The 23,157-nt window shown below is 39.3% G+C and overlaps 1 protein-coding gene across 2 annotated transcripts in view; it reads left to right on the top strand.

The window, feature by feature from the left end:
- Positions 1-22,272, top strand: part of LIFR (LIF receptor subunit alpha) — a 74,941-nt gene extending 52,669 nt beyond the window's left edge. For both annotated transcript variants that reach the window (XM_070245900.1, XM_023625722.2), the window contains exons 13-20: positions 1,544-1,757; positions 4,328-4,507; positions 7,364-7,465; positions 8,062-8,229; positions 11,808-11,969; positions 12,919-13,012; positions 14,621-14,699; positions 15,096-22,272. In XM_070245900.1, coding sequence (XP_070102001.1) covers positions 1,544-1,757; positions 4,328-4,507; positions 7,364-7,465; positions 8,062-8,229; positions 11,808-11,969; positions 12,919-13,012; positions 14,621-14,699; positions 15,096-15,719 — 1,623 coding nt within the window. In that variant the 3' untranslated portion in view covers positions 15,720-22,272. The remainder of the gene's footprint in view (positions 1-1,543; positions 1,758-4,327; positions 4,508-7,363; positions 7,466-8,061; positions 8,230-11,807; positions 11,970-12,918; positions 13,013-14,620; positions 14,700-15,095) is intronic.
- The last annotated feature ends 885 nt before the right edge of the window (positions 22,273-23,157 follow it).

Raw genomic sequence — 23,157 nt, forward strand, 5'->3', positions numbered from 1 at the left:
GCTGTCTGTCAGACTTCAGGATTATATAGTAACAGTTACTCAGTTACCTCAATGTAGGGAAAGTTTGGAATATTGTTCAAACTAGATGAATGTTTAACGAGGATTAAAAATACTGAAGTGATTCAGAGCCTAACTTTAGTGACTAGCTTGATGGTTCTGCCATTTGCCAAGGAGGAGAGTATTTGGGTGGAAAATCAAGTTGTTTTGGACATATTGAGTTTCTTAAACATGTCGAGTGCAGTAGGTGGTGGCTTGGTGTAAGGCTCTGGAGTTCAGGGGAGAGGTCGGAGCTCAAGACACAGCTTCGAGCAGCATACAAGTGAGCCCACCCGGGAGACTTGCCGGGTGGAATGAGGCCAAGGGTTGAACCCTAGGTGACAGCAGCATATGAAAGGACCAGCAAAGGAGGAGGATCCAGCAGAGGAGACTGGGAAGGTTAGAGGGGCAGGAAGACCCGAGGAAAATGTATTGCAGGAGCCAAGAGAGGGAGTTGTGTGAAGGAGTGGTCAGCAGTATCAGATGAAGGCCACAAGTCTTAGGACAGTAGCAGTAGCGTGTCCACTGGAGCAGGCCATCAGAGAGATTCGGGGGCCCCTGCTGGAGCAGTGTTTTCAGCAGAGTATTAATGTTAATGTCAGTCTGGATCCGAGGGTCCCATGCATTACCATATAAATTGGAGCAGTTGTTTTGAAAAACAGTTTAGCTACATAAATAAAGAAGTTTGAATGTTTATTTCCTTTTATCCAGTAAGTCCACTTTGGGGATCCGTATTAAAGAATTAATCCTAACCATGAAAAAGGAAAAAAAAATGTGGCACCAAAATATTATGTTAATGTTGTGAAAAGTTGGGAAAACTTAAATTTCATTTATTTAAGGCATATTCGAGTAAACTGGTAAAAATACTGTATGAAATATAAAGCCATTAAAATGTACGTAACTGTATTATCATGGGCAAGTATGTATTATAGGAAAGTGAAAAGAAGATATAAAATTGTATAGTATGATTAAAACAATGTTAATAAAAAAATCTACACCTAGAAAAATACCTTGAAGGAAATATCAAAATGTAAGAGTATTTCAGAGATGGAAATATGGGAGCTTTTTACTTGTTGTCTTTCAACTTTTGTGTATTTTCCGAGTTTTCTGTAAAGGGCTTGCTTTAAAGTGAGAAAACAGTAAATGTTTAAAAGAAACTATGGTGCCTTAATTTTTTATGTTTTGTTTGTTTTTAAGTAGAGCAATGATTTTCATCACTCTTTTTTTGTTTCCTTCTGAAAAATGTCAGGATAAATATTGTCTTGTATTTACTTAACTTTTAAATTTCTGTGTGCCCTGACTACTTAGAGCAAGTATAGTTTTTCTTCGGTATCACTTTCCTGATTTATCCAGGTCTCGGTGGATTTTAATTCTGTGTTTTACACTAACAACTTCGTCTTTCCTTGTGATGAGTGTGGTGTACAGTTTAGACTTGATGGTCTTGCCTCGTCGCATGGTCCCTTCCTGCAGGTTTTTATAACACAGTTAATTTTTCTGTTTCTCATAGCCTTTACCTGTTAATGAAGCTAATGGAAAAATACTTTCCTATAATGTATCTTGTTCGTCAGATGAGGAAACACAGTCCCTCTCTGAGATTCCTGATCCTCAGCACAAGGCAGAACTACAACTTGATAAAAATGACTACATCATCAGTGTGGTGGCAAAAAACTCTGTTGGCTCATCACCACCTTCAAAAATAGCTAGTATGGAAATTCCAAATGGTGAGTACTTAAGGCAACGTAGTCTATAGGAACAGGAAATTCAAGTGAAATGTTTTGAAGGTGTTGCTTGCTCCTATGCACATCAGCTTTCTTCTCACATCCCCCGCTGCTGCTGCTATATAAGGAGGAACAAGCAGATTAATGTCAAATATTTCGTTGAGAGACAGCAGTCATTAGTATTAGCTCGAAGCATCTGTTGAGGGATAAAATAATTACTATATCCACTTATTTTAACATATAATGTTGGAGAGTTTTGGTGGTGGATATTACTCTTAGGAAGAAATATTTTAACAGTTTATTCAGATACTGTTTTCATATCTGTCTCCAAGACCAAGGGAGTTGATACTTATGTCAGCTAGGCTATTTTATAAATCAAGCAGGAAAAGTACTCATTTTAAATTACAGCTTTGTTGATGACATTGTTTATTAATGGGAATCCTTTATTGATAATAAATTCTTCTTAAAGTCTAAATTAGATCTTAAATCTAAGTTTTTTAAAAAAAATAACTGTGTTGGGGCTGGCCCCGTGGCATAGTGATTAGGTTTGCGTACTCCACTTGGGCGGCCTGGGGTTCCTGGGTTTGGATCCCGGGCATGGACCTACACACTGCTCATCAAGCCATGCAGAGGCTGTGTCCCACGGACAAAAAGAAAAGAGATAGAGGAAGATTGGCACAGATGTTAGCTCAGGGCCAATATTCCACATACACACACAAAATACGTGTAGTGTTATTTTAAAATTATTTAGTGCCTTCCTTTAAATCCTGTGGATTACCAGTAATGAGTTGATTGCTCCGTGGCTGCCTTGACAGCTGTTTGAGTTATGAGTTTTAAATAGCCACTCCTGCCTCCTCTCCTACTTCCTGGTCCCTCTTCCACGTCATTCCCTGATTCCCCCCTTTGCTGTCCTGTCCCAGTTTGGGGCACCTTTCTAGGAGCACCCACTCCTGGAGGAGGAAAAGTTAGTCCCGTGAGGATCCTCCAAGTATCTTTTCAACTCTTGCTTGAGGCAGCGTCCTCCTGTTTGTTACTCAGCTGGTGCTTTGCTTTGTGTCAGTCGCCACAGTAGGATTAGGAGGAGGGAATGGGGAAAGCACAGAGCACTTCAGAGGCACAGGACACACAGCCCAGATGGCAGCACACGCCGGGGAGGAGAAGTCCTCAGGCAGTGGTGTGGGGGCAGAAAAGAAGAGAGAGAGATGTGAACCCCCATAAGAAGATAACCTACTCTTTTAGATGATATATTTCATAGCTCTCACCATGATAGGAATAGCTGTGTTGTCTTTTAATTCAAGAACTATATTCCTACCTTTTCCGTGTGTCCTTCAGAAGACAGTAATTTACAGAACTAACAATGGTCTAGTCGTCAGCTTTCAGACACTTTGAAGGCCCAGAACAAGTCATTGTTCCTTGAGGATTTCCTGAGGTTGAGGCCCTGCGACCTCAGAGCAGGTTTATATTGTGGATTTTTAATCACATTGAGCCAAAAAGCTGTTTTGTCGAAAGTCTTCTGTATTCTAAGCCAAATTGTTGTCTTACGTTCAGTAAGTGGTTGCTTTATGAATGGAAATTTTGTTCAAAGAACCTTCCTGTGGCTTTTTTCTGAAAATATAAATATAAATTTATACATAATAAATATAAATATACATAATATTTACATAAAATATAAATCAGTTACAGAGATTACTTCTCTTCTCCTGTTACTGGGGGAAATTTTCCTCTCCCTTTTGGCCACACTCTCCTAAGCCACCCAGTCCTCACCCCCAACCTTGGGCCCCCTTGTCACCTCGGCGGCCAGATCTGGCAGGATGGGGAAGTAAGACCTCACCCTGAGCCCATCCATGGAGTAGCAGTCTTCCTTGAAATGAAGAGAGGGCCTGTTTCATCCACTCGCTCCGTGCGTGTTCTTGTGTTCTTGTGTGCCTGCTCTGCACCAGGGGCTGTGCTCGTAGTGGGTAATGAGAGGAGGGATTCCGACTGTCCGCTGGTGCTCTGCTCCAGCCACCACCTGCCCTCCTCCCTGTGCTGCCACACCCGTCAGCCCTGTCCTTCATGGCCCTTGAGCCTCGGGCTCGGCCCCACTACGTCACGGCCTGAGTCTGGGTGCTGTTTTTTTTTTTTTTTTAAGATTTTATTTTTTCCTTTTTCTCCCCAAAGCCCCCCGGTACAGAGTTGTATATTCTTTGTTGTGGGTCCTTCTAGTTGTGGCATGTGGGACGCTGCCTCAGCATGGTTTGATGAGCAGTACCATGTCCACGCCCAGGATTCGAACCAACGAAACACTGGGCCGCCTGCAGCGGAGCGCGTGAACTTAACCACTCGGCCAGGGGCCAGCCCCAGTCTGGGTGCTTTTTTATTCCTTCTTTTCAGCTGCTGAGTTTTTATAGACAGGTAATTGCTATACAGTAACAGAGCAGCACTTCTAAACTTTGCTAAAGGTTTATCTAGTTTGAGCACTGTTTTAAAATTTCTGCACAGTGAAGTCATTTTTATAACTCCTGCCCATTTTCATGAGAGTTACCTGATACTGTTTTTTTATGTGAGTAAGATATCCTTCTTTCTTGTTGAAGATGATCTCAAAATAGAGCAGGCTGTTGGAATGGGAAATGGGATTCCCCTCACTTGGAATTACGACCCCAACATGACTTGCGACTATGTCATTAAATGGTGCAACTCATCTCGGTCGGAGCCCTGCCTTATGGACTGGAAAAAAGTCCCTTCAAACAGCACTGCAACTGTCATAGAATCTGGTAAGAGGAATCAGTGCCTCTCAATTAAAGTTCTTAAAAGTATTTTTAAACAGGGCGACACGTGGTGCGACCGGGTGCAGTGAAGTGATCTTCTCCCTCACCGCTGGAGGGAATGGGAATCAGTTTAACCTTCTGGAAGGTGGTTTGTGGTAGTGTGTATGTGAAGGATTCATAGCCTTTGATCTAGTAATTACTTGTCTAGGAAATTCTAAAAAATAATCAGAGAGTAATACAGGTTTACATCGAAGAATGTTCACCACAGCATTATTTATCATCATAAAAATTGAGAACAACCCAAATAGCAAATAGGAGAATGAGTAGACCGTGGTGGATCTATACAGTGGGAGGTTAAGTAGCGTTAACGATTGTGTCAGAGATTTGACAGCATGGGGAAAGCAGCCTCCAGTGCTGTGAGCAGTGTGGCCTCCTCATCGTCCTCCTGGCTTTGTTTACTCAGGGCCCAGGTTACGGAGCTTAGGGAGAGACCAAGCACAAACGACCTGCACTCATGACCACTGTCCCTGATGCAGGATGAGAGGGCGTCAGTGTGGCAGTGGGCCTGGTGTGGGCGGGGGCCAGAGTCCGGTGCCTGACCGCTGACAAGCCCTGAGGCTCGTGACGTGAGCTGCTGTTGATACGAAACACCCTGAAGTTCAGCCACAGGGAGTACTTGGTGACCCACAGGCTCAACTGGTCCTGTCGTTGGGCGTTCCAGCCCTCTTTCCACTGTCATTGCTCCTTCCGAGTAGCTGATGAGCCTGTTCTACCCTGGGGAGTCTGGAGCCTTCAGCCTGCTGGTAGTGATGCTTCCTGAGGTCATTCCCATCTCATGGCGCTCTCTCACAGGTTCGTGAAGTTCAGACAACAAGCTGCTGTGGATTAGTTCTCTCTCAGGGAACAACCTCTACTCATTTACTTTTTTCACTATCACATGGTAAAGATGAGTCCCATTCACTAGATTACTACATGTGGCTTTAGATTATTTTTTGGTTCTACTGTAAGTATAGTCAAACTCCTCCGCGTGTGTGATTGACCGAGGCAGCGGTGGTTCCCGTTATCCTTTCTTACAGCAATCCTCACTACTCTTTCCTGCACCTCCCTTCACATTTCGCCCACACGTAGCTGCCTGAGCCTTGCACAGTTCTGGTGTACTCCGGATACATTCCCACCCCTCTGCCCTGCTCTCCCGCCTGGGCTTTGAGGATCTCAGGATGGGCTGTGGCGGGGGGCAGGGACGTGGAGAGGTGTCTGTCTCCTCAGAGTATCGGGCACATAAGTTTAAGCTGAGACCTGTAGGATGAGAAGGAGAACTTCCCATGCTGAGGCAGATGAGAACGGCCCTACAATGGTCGAGAAAACAAAGGCTCCGAGAAGTTAGGTAACTTGCCCAAGGTCACAAAACTAGTATGTGATAGCACCAGGATTCAAATTCACAGCAATTCAGAGCTTTAGGAGGCTGGAGATGTTGTCTGTTGTTTGCTGCTGCTAGAACAGTGTGTGGCCATAGCAGGTACTGCTCATATGCCCTTCTTGTCCAGTCACTAACTAACTATCACTATTCAACTATTCACTAGTCACTATTCAACTAGTCACTATTCAACTATCTTCCCTCTTTTATGACCTCAAAACACCTTCCGAATTCTCTAACCCTCTCAGGCTCTTTTTCTTTTTAAAGCAGCAGAACCCTATAGAATCTTGATATATATAATTATAACATAAAACTAGATACAGATTTCCTAATGTCTGTGCAGTATAAAACCACAACCTCGGGCATACCTGTCCCCTAAGAAAAAGTTACAAAATGATTTTAGAGGTTGGCCATCTCGTTTTTGATGTGTAGCCCACTGGTGTTCTGTGAGCACGTAATTGGAGAGGCCGTGTTTTAACCACACTAGAATAGTTGCGTTCCATAAATTAAATGCAATCCTGTGTGCTGCCGTTTCTTCCCCCCAAGCAGTATCTTCTTCCTAGACCATGACTGATGAGCTCCTAATTGCCCTTCAAGGCCCTGTTCAAATGGCATTTCTTGGTGGCTTTTCTGATCTTCTTAGACTCATTTGGTTCCTCATGGAAGGTGCCACAGCCTGTGATAGGCCCCTCTAGTCTAACACACTGTGTTGTGCTTTCCCCCGTTCATCTGTCTCCCCACCACTCTGCCAGCTTCTTCAGGCCTGAGCCTTGCTTTGTCCACCTCTGTGTTCCCAGCATTTCACCTGTCACCTTGTATTGAGGAGGCATTTAAAAGGGGCTTTTGAGTTGGAGTTAAGGTGCTTCTCTTGTACGTCTTGTGGAGTTAATTCACGGGCACTAAATGGCAATGCTGTAAAGAGGAACAGACTCTGCGTTCTCCTTCCTTTAGCACTGAAGCACCAAGGTGGGGTGGAAATCTTCGTGTCTGCTGCTTCTTGGAGCAAGGGGAGAGCAGTGGTTTCCTTCCAACCCAGAAGTAACACTAAGTAGGGAAGGGTTTTCAGAAGCTTCATGTGGACCTGGGATAGGCTAGTAAACTGTGGATCAAATCTGGGAAGAAGTTGTCATTGCTTGATTTTGAGGAACAAAATGAAAACCTTGATCACCCTTTTTCCCTTCAAGGTAATGTCGTGTTGTAATAATAAACTTTTCAATACAGTAGAAGTGAAGTTGTTTGTTTGATTTTTGTTTACTCAGTTTTCACTCTGAATATTTGCTAATTTTGAAAATTTGTATTTTTTATAATAAAACATCTGTTTAAAATTATTAAATTTATTAAATATCTTTGGAAATTTCAAAGTAAGTTATGATAAATTTGGTATTTCTAAAATAGGTATCATAGTACTGTGTATGTGGGAAAGTTGACTGACTGTGTTTCTTCTGTAGATCAGTTTCGACCGGGTGTAAGATACCATTTTTTCCTGTATGGGTGCAGAAATCAAGGATATCAGTTGTTACGTTCTATAATTGGATATATAGAAGAATTGGGTAAGTTAAATGGGTAAGCTTTCTTAGAGTGTGAGGTAAGGAATTTATAAATCAACAACAATTGTTAAGATTAAATTTAAAAATAGATTGAATTGAGATGTTTAGTTCACGGAAGGAAAAATAATTTGCATGATAAATTTATTTATGATTACTTATTCTTACTCCATTTGTTTAATGTTTATGTTTCACAATTTTACTGTTGTCATTGAGAAAATTAAGTCTTAATTGGAATGTCAAAAATACTTAATTTGCGCTTGTACAAGTTTGAAAAACTATTAACTTATTGAGGACTATCAATAAAGAGGGGAAACAGAAATGAAGCCTATTTGAGTAGCCACTTGAAGATTTGGCATAGGCTCCTTCCCTAGATACATATTTTATCTAAAAGTTGAAAGTTCTACCTTTGCGTCTCTAGCTATTAGCATACAGGTTTCACAGCAAAAATGTTTGTGATAAATCACTGAAAGTTTGATTTAATAAAGAAAGTTCTAATTCCAAGTTTAGCTATTTTTGAGGCTAGAAATCTCATTAAACATTAACATCTTCCTCTGTGTTAGTGAACTCTCCTTCAGCTGTTGACTTTCTCCCTTTTACAGCTCCCATTGTTGCGCCAAATTTTACTGTTGAGGACACATCTGCAGATTCAATCTTGGTAAAATGGGAAGATATCCCCGTGGAGGAGCTCAGAGGCTTTTTAAGAGGATATTTGTTTTACTTTGAAAAAGGAGAGAGAGACACATCTAAGATGAGGAGTTTGGAATCAGGTTAGTAAATTACTAGAGTGAGAATAGTGTTTCTTAGAAGTTCCTCATTAACCACAAAAACAAAAAATGGCTGAGTGGTTTAATATTGGTCTCCAAAACTGTCTGGAAAACTGGGAGATGAAAATGCATGAGTATGAGAATTTTAAGATTTTAGTGTGTGATAAATGACATGTCTGGTCTTTCAGAAATCATTTATTCTGAAGCCTTTGATTATAAGCCTCATAGGATAGAAACCATCTCTTAACTAGTCTTGCATGATCCATAATAGCATCTTATGAAAGTTACTTTAAAAAAGGCTTCCTGTACTTATAATAATGGAGGAGAAAAACTCAGGAACTTAAAGAATGACTTTGGAGCCTCTGTTACCATCTGACGAAGAGCCATCCGCACAGTTAGCTACGGCCTTAATGAGCTGGGAAGCTTAATTGATTTGACTGGGGACGTGTGTATCCATTAGATCCTAAAAGGTACAGTCAGTCCTTGACAATGAGTAAGTGTGTGTCCAAAGACCTTAGAGAATTCTCAGATTTACAAATACAAAAATATTTATGCAGACTTCTGGCTTTTCCCTAAATTATATTTCTGTTGGGAGTCAGATGTTTCTTGTTCATAGTTGTATAACACAAGCATATCATCTTTTCAGCTTGAGAGCTTTCATTTCCCTTAATGACCTCTCCTTGGAAAGAAACCATTTTAATTATTTAATGCCTGTCTGACAAGTAGAGAGCAACAGTGCCGTGCGGAGATGCTGACTGGACGTTGGCTAAGTCACTTCCCCAGAGCAGCTGCATGAAAAGTGTGCCTCCTCCAGATCTCTAAGTTCTGCATTTCCTGAAGTTTCCCTCTGGTTGAGGGAAACCCTAAATATGAAACTCTACAAATACCTACAGTCTAGTGTAATTTTCCTCAAATTCTAAGAAATTTTACACTTGAACCAGTTAAAATTCTAGCATCTAAAACTTCCAGTTAGACATGGTGGATTGGTCACTACAATTAGAGTAAAAGAGAAAAAAAAAAAGTCCATAAAGCCACAGAAACCAAAGGAACTGGAGAGGCAAGAGTACACCAAAACAGAGGATTTGGACATTTGGGGCTGCTGGGGCGAATGGCCTAGAGAAGGGGAGGGTGGTGAAACCTAGATGGGCCGTTGGGCATCAGTGAGAAGTAATTTGATTCATCCTGCAGGGCCAGATGTTGGAGGCAAATGGTTCAGGTGGATCTGAGCTGAACAGTGGGGGTTGATTGAAAGTCTGTGTAAGGAGCAGTTAGGACCCCCAAGTCCTATACCAGCTTCATGCAGCTAATGTGAGTGCCTTCTCCTGTGCCTGAAGACAAGAGGTTTATTTTTTGGAGAAACTGAACCAAGGAGCCTTCAGACAGAGGAACACCATAGTCAATGGTGTGACCTTCCCTCTTCTGCCTCCCACCCGGCTAATAGAACATATTCAGCTAGGCCTATTTCACTGGACAAGAGATTAGAGGATCTTTCTTTGAAAAAAAGTAAATGGTTCCTGAGGAAAGACATAAAAGATGCTGATGTTTCAGGGATTGTCCCAGTGAAAAGACAGGAACTGACCTGGTCATTCCCCACCAGTGATAAATGAAACCCACCGACCAATGAACACCACCTATGTACACCGAGCTGCCACTGAGCCTGTTAGTGGCTCACTTTTAAATATGACTAGCAGCCAAAGGTAACCAGATGGTTAAGAAAGCTTCTAACATGAAAAACAGAAACCAGAAGAAATCAGAGGAAACAGATTCAATGTGGGGAAACAGAAACTTAAAATAAAACAAAACTGTCCTCAGATAGTTGAGATATTTATTAAAAAGACGTGATGCTGTAAAAAGGAACAATGACAGACACGTAAGAACTCCTCAAGACCTGTGCTGTCATGCTTTATAGGAGTTCTGTAAAGAGAGAAGAGTAAGATGGAGAGAAGGAAATTATCAAAGAAATAGCATAAAATAATTTCCCAGAACTGAAAGACCTGAGCATATAGAGTAAAAGGACCCATTCAGTACATAGTAAAATAAATAGAAAAAAGACCTCTGCCAAGATATGTCATCATCAATTTTCAGAGGACTTAATGTATAAATAAAAAGTCCCAGGGACATTTAGAGAAAAGCAGCTTATGTGTCAATGATCAGGAATAAGAATGGCATCAGACTTCTCAACAACATGCCAGATACTAGAAGATGTCACAGCTATGTCTTCAAAACACTGAGTGAAAATTATTTTCAGCCTAAAGTTCTTTATTCGGTCAATCCATCAACCAACATGAGAGTGGAATGAAGGCGTTTGTAGATATGCAAGGCCGCCACGTGCCCTTCTTCACCGTGAGGACATGGGGCAGGGAGTTCCAGCGTGGCAGCAGCCTGGAAGGCTTCCAGTCTAGAGCAGGTGCTCCAGGGAAGGGGGCCCCTGGAGGGAAGCGGGCCAGGGCTTGGGGGCAGGCAGTGCGCCTGGGATTGTGTTGTATTGGACCACGTGGAAAATTGTATTGGATATTCTTTGGAGGATGTGGGAAGAATTAGGAGTTGATCCATGAAGCAAATGAGGAAAAAAAGCAGTTATAACAACAGACAAACAAGAAAGGAAACATAATTCATCGTACCAAGTAATCCGTCTCAGCAGTAATCCATGTTTATATGATCACAATAATGTCAACACTGAATTTACCAAATGTTTGATGTTTCTGTATGAATGCTATGGATTGTGGGGGAGAAGGGGGCAGGGTGAGAGAGCTAAATCATCTACCTCATAGGAAGTGAGTAGATAGGATCTAAAATTTAAAAATCAAGCGTTATCAATCCAAGTGTATTTCAAAATACGGAAGTAAATACCCGAAGGGACTGATAACATGATTTTAAAGTGGTTGTGGGTGGTGGGAGAAGGTGCTGGCAGGGAACTGCTACTTTTTGTTATTAGCCATTTAGTTAATTTTTTAAGCTCTCCTCATGCATTGTTTTAGTTAAATTTTTAAAAATAATAGTTTAAACAATTCTTCACTCTTTCTTTTGAAATGGTTCAAAGGCTTCCTCACTAGTGGCTCGTTTGAGAGCTCAGATAACACTGCCCCTTTTCCTGAGTGGTTTGACGTAATCTCTGTGGATTTGTACTCTTGCTGCCTCAAGTCTCTCACTCGACTCCTAGGCAGGAGCAGCCCACGTGACAGTGTCCCCCACCCCGGTGAGGGTGGGTTGTGGTGGTTTTTCATGCTCTTAGTAACAGGAAGAGAAGTGAGTTTAATTGATTGCCTGCTGTATGGCAGGCATTATTCTAGCGAACGTGTGTGAAAACTTCGTAGAGCCCTGTGAGGTCAGGTTGTGATATTCTGTTTCAGAGTTAGACACACTCAGGTTCAGAGTGGTCAGAATAATAGGTCTAGATCACACAGCTACTAACTAGCAGAGGCAGAACTTGAACATGGCCCTGGCAGGCTCCCCGGGCCTTGGCCCTGGAGATGGCCAGCAGCTGGACTCACTTAAAAGGGATGTGGTTGTGACAAGTGTGAGTAACCATGTGTTTAAAATGGTGTAGAGAGCAGTAATAACATCCTGCACTTTAAAAACAGGTCGTTCCGACGTAAAGGTTAAGAATATTACTGACATATCCCAGAAAACACTGAGAATTGCCGATCTTCAAGGTAAAACAAGTTACCATCTGGTCTTGCGAGCCTATACGGACGGTGGGATGGGCCCAGAGAAGAGTATGTTTGTGGTGACAAAGGAGAATTGTAAGTTAAATATTGCCTTTGAAAATATGCCAATATTTCCATGCTTAAATTCATAGTGTTTCTAGCAATTTTTGTTTATGTAGGGAACCCCCCTTTTCCAAAATTTCACATTTTGTTGCATTTTTATAGTGGCTAGAGGACAATGTTAAAAGACCGTGGGATGACTTCATATTAATTCTTGTCAGTTATTTGAAGCTATTTTGTAATGAGTACCTAAGAAATTAATGAATTAAGGATACATCTGAGGCCTACAGTTCTAAATTCATATTGAATTTATATAATGGTCAATCAGTTTAAAATTTTTTGCTATAATTATTCTAAATGTGATTTTTAACATATCCAGGAAAGAATGAAAGAAATATCTTAAAAAAAAGAACTATGTTAAGCACAACGCTTGTAAATCTGAGATGGAAAGTAGAGAAGAGTGGTGGCCTTGACTGTCAGCAGCCAAGAACTTTGATTTGATCACAGGCTTGTTCTCTACCCCTGAGTTGGAGTTTACACACAGGCTGTAAGACCATGAGGGCATAGTTCTCAGCTGGGGGTGATTTTTGCCTCTAGGAGACACTTGGCAATACCTGGTGACATTTTTGGTTGGTATAACTGGGGGTGCCACTGGGATCTAGTGGTTAGAAGCCCAGGGGTGTTGCTAAACTTCCTACAGTGCACACGCAGCCTTCTCCCCACCGAGACAGACAATGAAGAAGTATCTGGCCTAAAATGTCAGTAGTGCCAAGATTGAGAAACCTTGCCCTAAAGCGTTTAAGTATTGGTAGAACAATTGTTTAAATATTCGAGGGTTATATTTTAATAGTTTTTCAGTGTCCCTGGAACAGTTAGAGTTTTTTTCATCAAATAATCTACCAACCTAAATATCTTCTGATATGAATTTATTCTATATTTCATACTAAAAATGGTGATTTTCCTATTTGCAATATTCTCTTTTCAGCTGTGGGATTAATTATTGCCATTCTCATCCCAGTGGCAGTGGCCATCATTGTTGGGGTGGTAACAAGTATCCTTTGCTACCGGAAACGAGAATGGTAATGGTATCTGCATTTACTCGTACTGTTTTGTTCTTAAGCGCATGATTATTTAGTTTATGTGTTAACAATACCAGTGCTTCTTTTTGGTCGAAACTAGTTGGTAAAAAAATATTTGCTTTCATCAGAATTACTGTTAGATTAATATTAGGCAAAAACATGGCATATTACTTAAAGATTTTAAAATTAATAGAGTAAAAGTGTAAATTTTTCTCTACTGTATTTATTAATACTTTAAAGTAATAGCAGTTTTACTCAAAAAAATATTTGCAGGCATGAATATGGCAATAGCCAAATGCAAGATTAAATGTAATTTCATGATTATGGTTTCACTTGTCCTGGTGACATATTTAGAAAATCTCGTCATTTACTCATTTATTCAACAAATATGAATGACCCTTTCCAAGTGAAGGGGGACACAGGAACGAACGAAATAAGCATGGTCCTTATAGACTTATAGCGTAGTGGGGAAGATGGACGTTAAAACCAGAATCATCCAGTAATGCATGCCTGCCAAGTGAGGGTGGGTCCCAGGAGGGCACCATGAGGAGAAGAGCAGGGAACCATGTCACCGGAGGTGGTCAGCCAAGGCATCCCTGGGACAGTTCCATTTGAACAGAGTCCCAAAGGGTAAGGAGACGGGGGAGGATGTTCAGGCAGAGAGAATAGCTTCTGTGAGGGCCCAGAAATTGGAAAGAGCTCGATCTTCTGGAGAAAGTGAGAAGAACTGGGTGTCTGGGTGAAGTGAGAGAGTGGGTGGCAGGTGAGGTGAGGTGAGCCAGGGGCTCAGCGGGAGAGAGCACCTCGCGATCAACGGGCAGGATCTGTCCTGGCCGTGGGGCAAAGGCCTGTGTTCATGCATAGACAGTCCTCACTGGCCTTAAAAATGCCATCGTTTATGAAAAAGACCAGAATGTGCTCTAGCAAGCTTGGCTTATAACTATAAATAGTAGTCGAACTTTAGAATAGCCTGTTTTGGTAACCGTATTCTCATTATCAAAAATCATGTTTTACAAATGATTTGAGTACCAAAAAAAAGGTAAAATGAGAGAGTTCAGAAATTAGAGCATTTCAGACTTACATTAAAAAATTTATTTTTCCTGCAAGAATTTCAAATAATGAAGTTCTTTTTAACAGCTGTAAATATGATATGACACTGAGCAAATCAAGATAAATAGCCTTTTTTCCTAATAGTCCAGAGCCTGTGGGAGCAGTAGAGAACTGCGTAGTGCTCATGTTCCCTAGGTAATCGATCATGCTTAGTCCCCTTTGCAGTATGAATATTTTGGTTATACAAGCAATGCCTGTATTTTACTTCTGATTTGAGAGCACAATCACCATTTTAATTCTTTGCTTTCCATTTTCATAAGATAGACGAGATCTTGTAATTCTAGAAATAGAGGTACTGTTTATAGTTTTCAAATTGGACCCTCTCGATGCATTGTATAGAAAGTTCTAGTGAATGTTCACACTAAAAATGATCTTCCATTTTTCTCAGATGTTCATTAAAATATTCATACATGTCCAAATAAGCCTGATGATTTAACTTATTTATCTAATTGATAATCTTATAATTACTAAGTTTACTTAATCATTCTTTATTTAAAGGATTAAAGAAACCTTCTACCCCGATATTCCAAATCCAGAAAATTGTAAAGCGTTACAGTTTCAAAAGAGTGTTTGTCAGGTAATCCTTTATTTTTTTATATTTATCTTTGAAGTACTGCCTTCCTTTTTTTTTGTGAAAAGTGTTTAGCATGCAAATGTCATCCTAAGTAAAATGTATTGGGAAAATAGCAATGCTTTAACATCTGCTGAATTTCTAAAATTATTAATTTTAAATTGTACCATGCTCTTTTTTCCAGTACTATTAATAGCAAGGAAAATACCCAATATATAGGGGGGAAAACATAACTTTGCTCTAATGTGCACTACAGAATGGTACAAATTTTTACCAGTATATATATATAAAGTATATATAAATATATAAAGTAATGTATAAAGTAATGCCCCTTTTTGTAGGAAGGGCATTGCAGCAGCTTTTAGTGCTATACTTAATCATTATTTTAAAATTTATTTCTAGGGAAACAGTACTCTTAAAACGTTGGAAATGAATCCTTGTACCCCAAATAGTGTCGAGGTTCTGGAAACTCGGTCAATAGTCCCTAAAATAGAAGATACAGAGATAATTTCTCCAGTAGCTGAGCATCTGGAAGACAGCTCTGATGCAGAACCTGAAAACCACGTGGTCGTGTCCTATTGCCCACCAGTCATTGAGGAGGAAATAGCAAACCCAGGATTGGATGAAGGTGGGGGCACCTCACAAGTCATTTACATTGACATCCAGTCCATGTATCAGCCTCAAGCAAAACCAGAGGAAGAACAAGAAAATGACGCTGTAGGGGGGGCCGGCTATAAGCCACAAATGCACCTCCCTGTTACTTCTACTGTAGAAGATCTGGCTGCAGATGACGACCTGGAGAAAACTGCAGGTTACAGACCTCAGGCAAATGTAAATACCTGGAACTTAGTATCTCCAGACTCTCCCAGATCCACAGACAGCAACAGTGAAATTGTCTCCTTTGGAAGTCCATGCTCCATTAACTCCCGACAGTTTTTGATTCCTCCTAAAGATGAAGACTCTCCCAAATCTAATGGAGGAGGGTGGTCCTTTACAAACTTTTTTCAGAACAAACCAAATGATTAGCCATGTCACCCTGTCACTTCAGTCTGCCATCTCAATAAGCTCTAGTTGCTAGTGTTGCCGCGTCAGCACTGGGTGTCTGGAGGGATCCTGTGAAGTATTGTTGGGGGTTGGACTTCACTACGTGCAAGTTACGCTGAAAGTGTTAATGTGCTTTTAATGTAGTCTAAGAGCCAAAGTGTAGTCACTCAGAAATTCCAGCCACACAACTCAAGACTCAGAGCTATTTGTGATTCGAGCCAAAAAATTTCTCATGTGCTCTACCTTCAAGAAGCGTTTCAAGGCTAATACTGTCTAGTCCATACATGCAAAACAAATCCCGCAGCAACCGTATTCTGTTAGCCTGTGGTTTATGGTTTTCTCATATGTATACTTTCTGGAATTGCAAGCAGATTTGCAGGCAAGGGAGACAAATGTCAAAGTAACAGCTGATGTGTATTTGCCTGACATTCGCTCCATCCTAGATGAAAACCAAGCACAGATTTCAAAACTTCACATTATTCTCTATCTACAGCATTTACAAAAATTAATATAATTTTTAATGTAGCGACTTCTATTTAGTGTTTTGTAAAGTGTGCTGTTCCTGTGCCTACTGTATAACGGTTATCAAACAGTTTTCTCAGGGGTACAAACTCGGAAAACAAGCGTGACACTGACCACCCACATCAGAACCGTGCTTTCTTGCTTTGGTAGGTGTTTCAAACCGTTCCATTATTTTTTAGCTCTTATGCTAGTTTCCCTTATCGCAGTTGGTTGCCCTAATATTTAAAACTTAAATTTCTAAGACTACAGATCTAAGATTTTTTGGAAATCCAGGGATTTTTTTGGTGACACAGTGTCAGTTTTATAAATATATGAGCAAATTCAATATTATTCATAAACATATAATTCCAGTGATTTACTATTTGAGATGACTACTAAGCAATATCTAGTGGCATTAGCTATCCATATAGTTCTGCTTGGCTCCAGTTTCTCCTGAGAAAACTGTGCCATTGAGCCTGGTCGCCCAGCCAGTGTTGATCTTTGACGCTTTGTAGCAGATGTTCCTCTTGATGATGCTCTTAGCACTTCCTCCCTCTTAAATGATCATTTGTCCAGACTGTTTGATCCAGTCCTCAAATCTTTAAATATAAAACTAAAAAGATAATACTTCTTACAGGAACAGTTACTCAAGGGCTATTTTATATCAAATGTCATGAAGTCGAGCCGACTCCATGGGGATACCTGTGTTGGAGGTCCAGCAGTCTCTTTGTGAGCTGTCTAGAGTCATGTGTCCTCAGGCATCCTCTTCCCACCCTTGGTTTTCATAAGTGATGTCTAGAATGAATGTTCTCAGAAAAGCAAAATGATAAACTAGAAAGTGTATCTTATATTTTCCCTGCCCTCAGGTTGTCTATGTATCTTGTCTTTTGATAGTTAAGGCAAAACTACTTAAACTTGACATATGTGAATAAGTCAAGATATGCCTGTTTTTTATCATATGAGGTTCTGTAATGTATTTGCACATAATGGATCAGTTGTTTTTTTTCTAGCTCATGATGTATCTTTACAAAAACCCTGTTGTGGGAAAAAGCCACAGGGTGACAAGGGACAAAATCTGTTTAGGTACTCCGTTTATGAATCCTGATTTTAATTGCTAGAATTCAGCTAAATTCCTGAGCTTCGTGATCTATGGACATGTGGAATGAAATGGAATTAATTATGTACACACATGGTATATAAAGCTATCTAATAGCTCATAGAGATTTTCAGCAATGGAAAGTGAATCAGACCAGAGCCATCCCTAACGGAGCTTGCTCTGTCTTCTTATTTCTCCTTTTCGGCTCCTTCCCTTAGCTTCCACCACAGACACTCAGATCTGGGGATGCCTACTCTCCCTGCCGAAGCTTGTCATTACCATGCGCCTCTTGCCCCCAACTCGTGCCTCATTCCCTATTGAAACCTGTGAATCCCGTACTTCATCTCTTTAGGCTAGGTGTTGGCTGAAGTGAAAGTTGATTGGTCTGAACTACACTAGCCCAAGATAATGGGAAAAGGCCAGAAGACATTGTTTGAATTCTGTCATCAGTATCAGCATTGCAACTGTGACCATCTGGATCCAGTGCCCTTTCTAACTCCTATAATGACTCATTTGTTTAGCTATTGGTGAATATTGCTGGGGCTCTTGAGTCATTTCGCCCTGTCCAAGACTTCAGTGCTTTTCCTGTGTCAAAGGGTTCAGAGTGCCGCTCACCTCTCCCCTGCTCTGGAGTTCCATACACAGTGATCATTAGGTTAATGAGAAGCAGAGTAAAGCTCTGTTAGTCTGGGCAGGGTCCTTATAACTTGCTATATGCCTAGAAGAATGTGGTTTAGGTCTGAGGCCAAAGCGAGTTCCTGTCTTTCCCCATTGAATTGAAGACAGCCAGACCCACTGTATAGATTGGAAGTTATTACCTGGGCAGGTGGGCACAGCCTTAACACAGGGAGAGAGGAGAGAGGAGTGGAGATAGAATACACCCTTTCTCATATATCTGGTGGTTTGTGGCACTGGAAACACTATAATGTGTGCTGTTTGTCAATGCCGGGACCATGCGTAAGTGTGAAAGGCCCTCTGATAGTGGTCATGCTCTGTCCAGTCATGGTAGCTCCTCTCCCTGGGGGAGGGGTAACTAGAGGCTAGATGTGTCCCCTCCAGCCCTTCCTGACTGGGAAAATAATTGGGAAATCCCTCCTTCCTCACTAAAGCCCTATCATTGGTTAGAAAACTCTGAATGTCTGAACTAGAATTAGGTTCCATTATGTTGAATAGTACTGCGTAGAGGACACATTTTCACCTCTCTTATAACCTAGTTCACTTATAAGCCAATTTTAAATCAAGGTTCCTTTGTGAGGAATGGAGATTCTGGTGGTCATTATGACTACATTTCTCTTGTGAATGTCCCTCTTAAATAATATTTAATATAAAAATATTCTTAGAAGACCTCACTAGGCTTTTGACATTAGATAGACCTTGTATATTATGTATTGCATGGATTAGGACCCATATACAATTGAAATCCTCAGTGTGTTCAACCTGTAGAGGCCTGGATTTGAGATGGTGGCCCTGAGTATCTGGTAGTTGTCGTGTGTTTGTGTGCTTAGGGAATAGAAGTGCTGCTTTCCTGTAGCTTAGACCCAGGAGCGGCCGTTCATGAAAGGTATAAGGGCGGAAGTGTCAGCCTCATTTTCCATACCAGCATTACTTTCACAGCTCATGGATCTGAAGGATTGCATTTAGAACATCTGGTCCTATTGCATTCTCAGAAACTGTGGTAAAAGTCACATTCTTAAAACTTCGTGCAGCTTGTGTTCTTGTTGGAAATTAGTCCTGTCATTTCTTAATTGTCTTCGTACCGTCCATATTTAAAGAACATTACCGTCCTCTCTGTATTTAAATAATTAGATGTAGTTCAGTGAAGAAGACTAAGGAATTTGAAATCAATTTTATGGTATTTTGAAATTGAAATACTCCCTAACATGTCAATATTCAGAAAATGTTATCTCAAATTTTTCTACTACTCAGGTGCATAATCTGATAAAACTTTTTGTTTGTTTACTTTAATGTAATTTTTGCTGTTTTCTGTTTTGAACCTCATTACAATTTGTATGTCTTTTATAAAAATTTTTTTATTTGGAAAGCATAAACTTGGACATCTCAAAAGTAAAATGTGGAATCATTGGCTGATTACAGAGAGCAGGCGCCTAGGGGAAGTTCAGTGAGTAATTTTTTCTTGACTGAGTTCCATCCTAGAGTGTGCAGATTCAATAGAGTTCTCCTAGGAGGTGGACTATATCAAGATCTAGCTTGTGTAGATCTGAGACTATTGCCTCGAAGATTCAAATCTGCTCTAGCAGTGGCTCCACAGTTTGAGTGAAAACTTGGGGGAGAGACATGCAAAAGCATTACTAGATACCATCTTTCTTCCTAATTTTATGTGTTCATAGTTTCCTTATAGTTGATGGGTATACAACTTGGGACGTGTTTGTACCAACCAGCAGGCATTCTAGCAAACCAACAATACATTGATGTGTGAGCTGAACTGATTAAGCCCTCATTCTCTTGATAAACTATTTCTTCAGAGCATTTATTTGAAACTCGTATTTCCTGCTGAAACAACGTTTCATGGTGCCATGCCCTTATATCCAGAAGAAAATTTTTCACAGAAGAAAATGATTTGAGGCCAAACACAACTGGAAATGCATCTTTTAGACATGACCTTAGAATATCGTTGGAAATTATTTGGTTTGAATTTGGTCTATTTATATCTTCATGGATTATGTAGCAGGGCTATTAATAATGTTTAAACCTCTTATTTCACTAGAGTGGTGAGACTTTTTATTCCTTTTCAATTAGTGTTTTTGTCTTAACTATTATATGATCATATTCATGCTAATTATAATACAGATGAACTGTTTTTAATGCCAGTATGAAGGATTAAGAACAACATTCAATTAATTGATATGTCAGGCTTTATCGTGCGTGGTAAAATTTCAGGGGATGTGATTTGATCTAGAATCTATCCAAATCCTTATGAGGTTTAGTTGTGACAGGATTCTATTATTTTTAACCACGAGTAGTGTTTGTTTCTCCCTATGTTAAGAATGTTAATATTTTGGATTTTAAGTGTCCAGGTTATAAGCAGGATTTACCTATGCAAGATAAATTCTAACTGTGCAACATTTTTATGAAAATTAAAAGTATTGTTTTAAGAGGGAGACCCTCTGAATGTTTCTATATGCAAGTGCCTAGCTGAAGAACCATAGAAACAATAAACTTAAAAGCTCTTAAATAAGTAAACTATAACTGATTGAATATTAACCAAATATAAAGCAGGAATAACTTACATTACTTTTTGGTTGCTATAACTAATACCCTAAAAACTAAGAGTTGTGAATAGGGGAAAAAAACGAATGTTTAATTGACATGGAAATTGATTTTTATTACATTTGCATCTATTTTCTAAGATTGCCAATTAGAATTAAAAAAAAAACTAACATAGACCTCATGGCACTTAAGCCCCAAATACTTTGTACAATTGATTGAATGGCTCACTTAAATGTATTGAATTTCCTTTTACTCTTAAAATGTACTTCCTTTTAGAATTACCCCATTTTAAATGGGTAACTTTCAGATTCTGAACTTAGTATTTTTCCCAAGCGTTCCAGGGTTGCATTATAAAAGATCAAAAGATTTCCAGGTAGTAATACAATTTTCTTTAAAACATGGACACTTTAACTGTTAGGTTTAACATTAATGTTAGTATTTTTACAATAAATCACAGAAAACAATAATGGTTTTCATTAAAAACTTTTTCAAATATTTTATCCTCAGTTTGATTGCAAACACTTTCCTCCATTATTTGTGATATATCCTTCTGTTTAATTTTTTCCTTCTAGCATAATGTTTAGGAAAAATATGAATGCATTATAATTGAAGGCAACACACAAAAAGAAACCCTATTCAGTTCATTGTTGTAGAAGGATAGCTATTATATGATACCCTGGAGTTTGTTTTATCCTATTATTTTTTCAAAGAGGAGCATGGCTTTTTCTTAAATACATTTCAATTCAGAATTGCTTGAAAAAGATTGGCCTGGATAGAAAGACATCCTGTATTTGGGATGGTACCACCTTAAAGGTATGACTAAAGCTAAAATCATTTTAAAATACTCAACTTTCCTAGTTGGAATGTGTTACCTTTTCTTCTCTTTCATTTTCTGGCCATAAGTTAGAGGTCCTTAGAATGTTAGGAAGTTACCATTTTTTACTTTCAAAATTGCATTATAGTGAATTACTGTTTACAAAATACACATACTGTGAACAGATTTAAGTTTTTGTCTTTTATAAGGTTGTTTGTAGAATGAGTGTTTTTTTAAAAGGGAATGTTATATGTTAAATATTTTCAGTTTTTTATAAATACTAGTAACTGTTTACTAATTTTTGTTTGGTCAGGTGTGTGCAAATATAGCCGAAAGATAGGGAGAAACTGCAGATCCGAAACTGTTCCCTTTTTCATTTCTTGAAATGTTACCACTACAGACTTTTTTTTTTAACCTGAATGATCAGTTGTGATGTTCTCTACCTAAAATCATGCTTAGTCATATAAGGAAACCTTTAAATGTACATGTACAGGAAGTGAACTGTAGATTGCAGTATATTTGTGTGATTCAGTCTCGTTCACAGAATTCTGAGTTTAATATGGAATAAAACAGCTCCACTTACAGAGATGACAACTGAAGTTTTTTCTGCCTTAGGAAAATTTGGAGATTATGTTGCTGTTAGAGTGGAAAATTTGGACATTTTATATCGTCGTATAATTTCAGAATTTAGTTTCCATATCTTTTGGAAAACATGGTTATAGCAAGAACATAGAATAGAGGTAACCTGTTACTAAGACACCTAAAATGTAAAACTAGTATGCTTGGCTGTTAACTTTAAAGATGTTACTTACGTTTGTTTTTAAAACATGCATGTATTTAACAATTTTATCATAGTATTGTCATGGAAAAAAATAAATATATTTTCTTACAACTTACACTGACACATTTGGGCATTGTTTGTTTTTTCTTCTTGTTTTAAGCACTTAGGAAAAGTGGCTTCTGCTTCGTTGTTCGTACTTCTGGTTCTATCCCATAAGAATTAGAGCGGTTATAAAGCAGTCACATAGCGCTGTAACTAAATTTTAAATATTTTAACACTTTGCTATGCCATTGATAGAACCTTCCGTATGTTCCATTAAATCTGTATTTACCAGAGAAGTTAGCATAAAAATAACCAAATAGTGGGAATCCAACATTATAAAATAAATACTGGTCCTTAAAGTATGATTTTTAATTTATTTCCTCTGAAGATAATCTAAACATTTCTGGAGATTCTAAGAATATATCAAAATTTTCTTTCAAATTATTGAATTTGGAAATACAGTCATTGATTCAGCAAAACCTCAGTAATTTTGAAGTGATCGTAAACAGAATTTCATAAGGGGAGAAATTAAGTCTTTAGTCAATTGTACCCTTCGCTTCCCCAGAATAACGACTGACGTATGAATGGGCCTAGATTTAATGAAGAAACTCCAGACCCGTTTTAAATTAACTGGGGAACACATGTTAGTATTTAAGTACTGGAAGCGAGCTCAGACGTATGTATGGTCTGTCCTTTAGGGAGATCTCAGCGCATAACTTGTTTCCCAGATGGTGAATTCTTGAGCCAAAATGTATAGCACCGTCAACCCCAGGAACTTTGAAAAGGTTAAAAAGAGAAGAATGGTGTAATTATTATAGGGAAAGAAAGATATATGAATAATCATTTTTTTAATGTATAGTATTCAACATCACACTAAAATGTTAGCTTCCAAACTCAAATTCTTTACAAAGAGCTGTATAAGACTCAGTTTTGAATGACCTATAAATTTGATCCATTA

The sequence above is a fragment of the Equus caballus genome, chromosome 21 (genome assembly GCF_041296265.1).
Source record: "Equus caballus isolate H_3958 breed thoroughbred chromosome 21, TB-T2T, whole genome shotgun sequence".
Lineage (NCBI taxonomy): Eukaryota > Metazoa > Chordata > Mammalia > Perissodactyla > Equidae > Equus > Equus caballus.